The sequence below is a fragment of the Zeus faber genome (assembly GCF_960531495.2).
Source record: "Zeus faber genome assembly, chromosome: 17".
Classification (NCBI taxonomy): domain Eukaryota; kingdom Metazoa; phylum Chordata; class Actinopteri; order Zeiformes; family Zeidae; genus Zeus; species Zeus faber.
The window spans coordinates 27,637,180-27,638,343 of NC_137204.1; the positions used below are offsets into that span (position 1 = coordinate 27,637,180).

General features: G+C 60.2%; 1 protein-coding gene across 1 annotated transcript in view; it reads left to right on the plus strand.

Moving 5' to 3' along the window:
- Positions 1-1,046: 1,046 nt before the first annotated feature.
- The window catches only part of LOC307243544 (leucine-rich repeat transmembrane neuronal protein 4), a gene marked incomplete at its 3' end in the record, with an annotated part of 134,113 nt that continues 133,995 nt past the window's right edge, over positions 1,047-1,164 (plus strand). Inside the window, exon 1 of the mRNA XM_080018377.1 lies at positions 1,047-1,154. Within this exon, the coding sequence (XP_079874503.1) occupies positions 1,151-1,154 (4 nt within the window). The 5' untranslated portion in view covers positions 1,047-1,150. The remainder of the gene's footprint in view (positions 1,155-1,164) is intronic.

The window sequence follows — 1,164 nt, forward strand, 5'->3', positions numbered from 1 at the left end:
TATTCGGGGGAGGGGGGGGGGGCTTGTGGTGGTGGGGGTGGGGGCGGGGGGGGGGGGGGGGTGAGTGGGGTGGGTTTCGGCCGCGGTCGTGGGACCCGCGGAATCCGTGGAATCGCGGCGGACGGACGCACCGACGCGTCCCTGCGTGGACCAGACCGACGGAGGCGCCACCCGTCCCCGCTGCGTTTCCACAGTCAGTCAGCGGCGGCTCCACGACGCGGGTGGAACGCGCTCCGTGCGTTTCGCGTGGAAGGGGGCGGCGAGAACAGACCACGGCGCGTGACGCCTCTGCCACGCTCAAGTTGTTTATTGTCTTGTTTTTTAATTTTGTTTTTTATTCGGGTTTTTTTTTTTTTTTTTACCCCTTTTTCAAGTATTATTATTTTTATTTTTAATTTTTGGTCTCGCGTGGGGAAGGATGTCTCTGGGAATCTACGGCGTGTTTTCTTTCTTGTTTTTGTTCCTTGTGAATCTGGGAGAGGATGACTCTTGGGATTTGTCTCCGTGATTTTTCCGCGCGTCTGGTCTGCTGCGGCAGCATCAGCCTTCCCTCCTGCCTTTCAACTTGAGGGGGATGACGGTGGCGGTGCTGGTGGATGGTGGATATGTCGCGTTTCCGTCTCGAGTGGGGAGTAAATGACATTCTTCCGATCCGCGGGAACCGAGGAGACTAAGGAGAAAAAAACCAAAAACAAACAAAAAAAACACGCCGACCCTCCCACGACGGATCTCTCTTTTTCCGCCCCGTCCGAGGGGTCCGGAGCGCGGGGTCCGGAGCGCGGGGGTCCGGGGGGAAGAAGACGGTGCGCTCCGGAGTCGGCGGCTGCGCTGGAGCAAGGAAGTGGGGGGGCTGTGGTGGTGGTTGGTGGGTGGTGGGTGGTGGGTGGTGGTGTTGAGGTGGGGGTGGGGGGGGGGGGGGGGGGGGCTGGGGGTAGGGGGGGGGGGGGGGGGGTCCGACCGTCCGTGCACGCGGGGTTCCGTGGGATTAGACGGCTGCGTGGAGATGCGGACCCGGGTGTCGCACTCTAGAAAGCAGTAAAAAAGAAAGAAGGAAAGAAAGGAACAGAGAGAGAGAGAGAGAGAGGACGAAGGAGAAGAAAAGCCCACGACACGAGCCCCGCCGTGGACTGGAGCTCACAGATCCACGGATATGGGTGAGTAGCG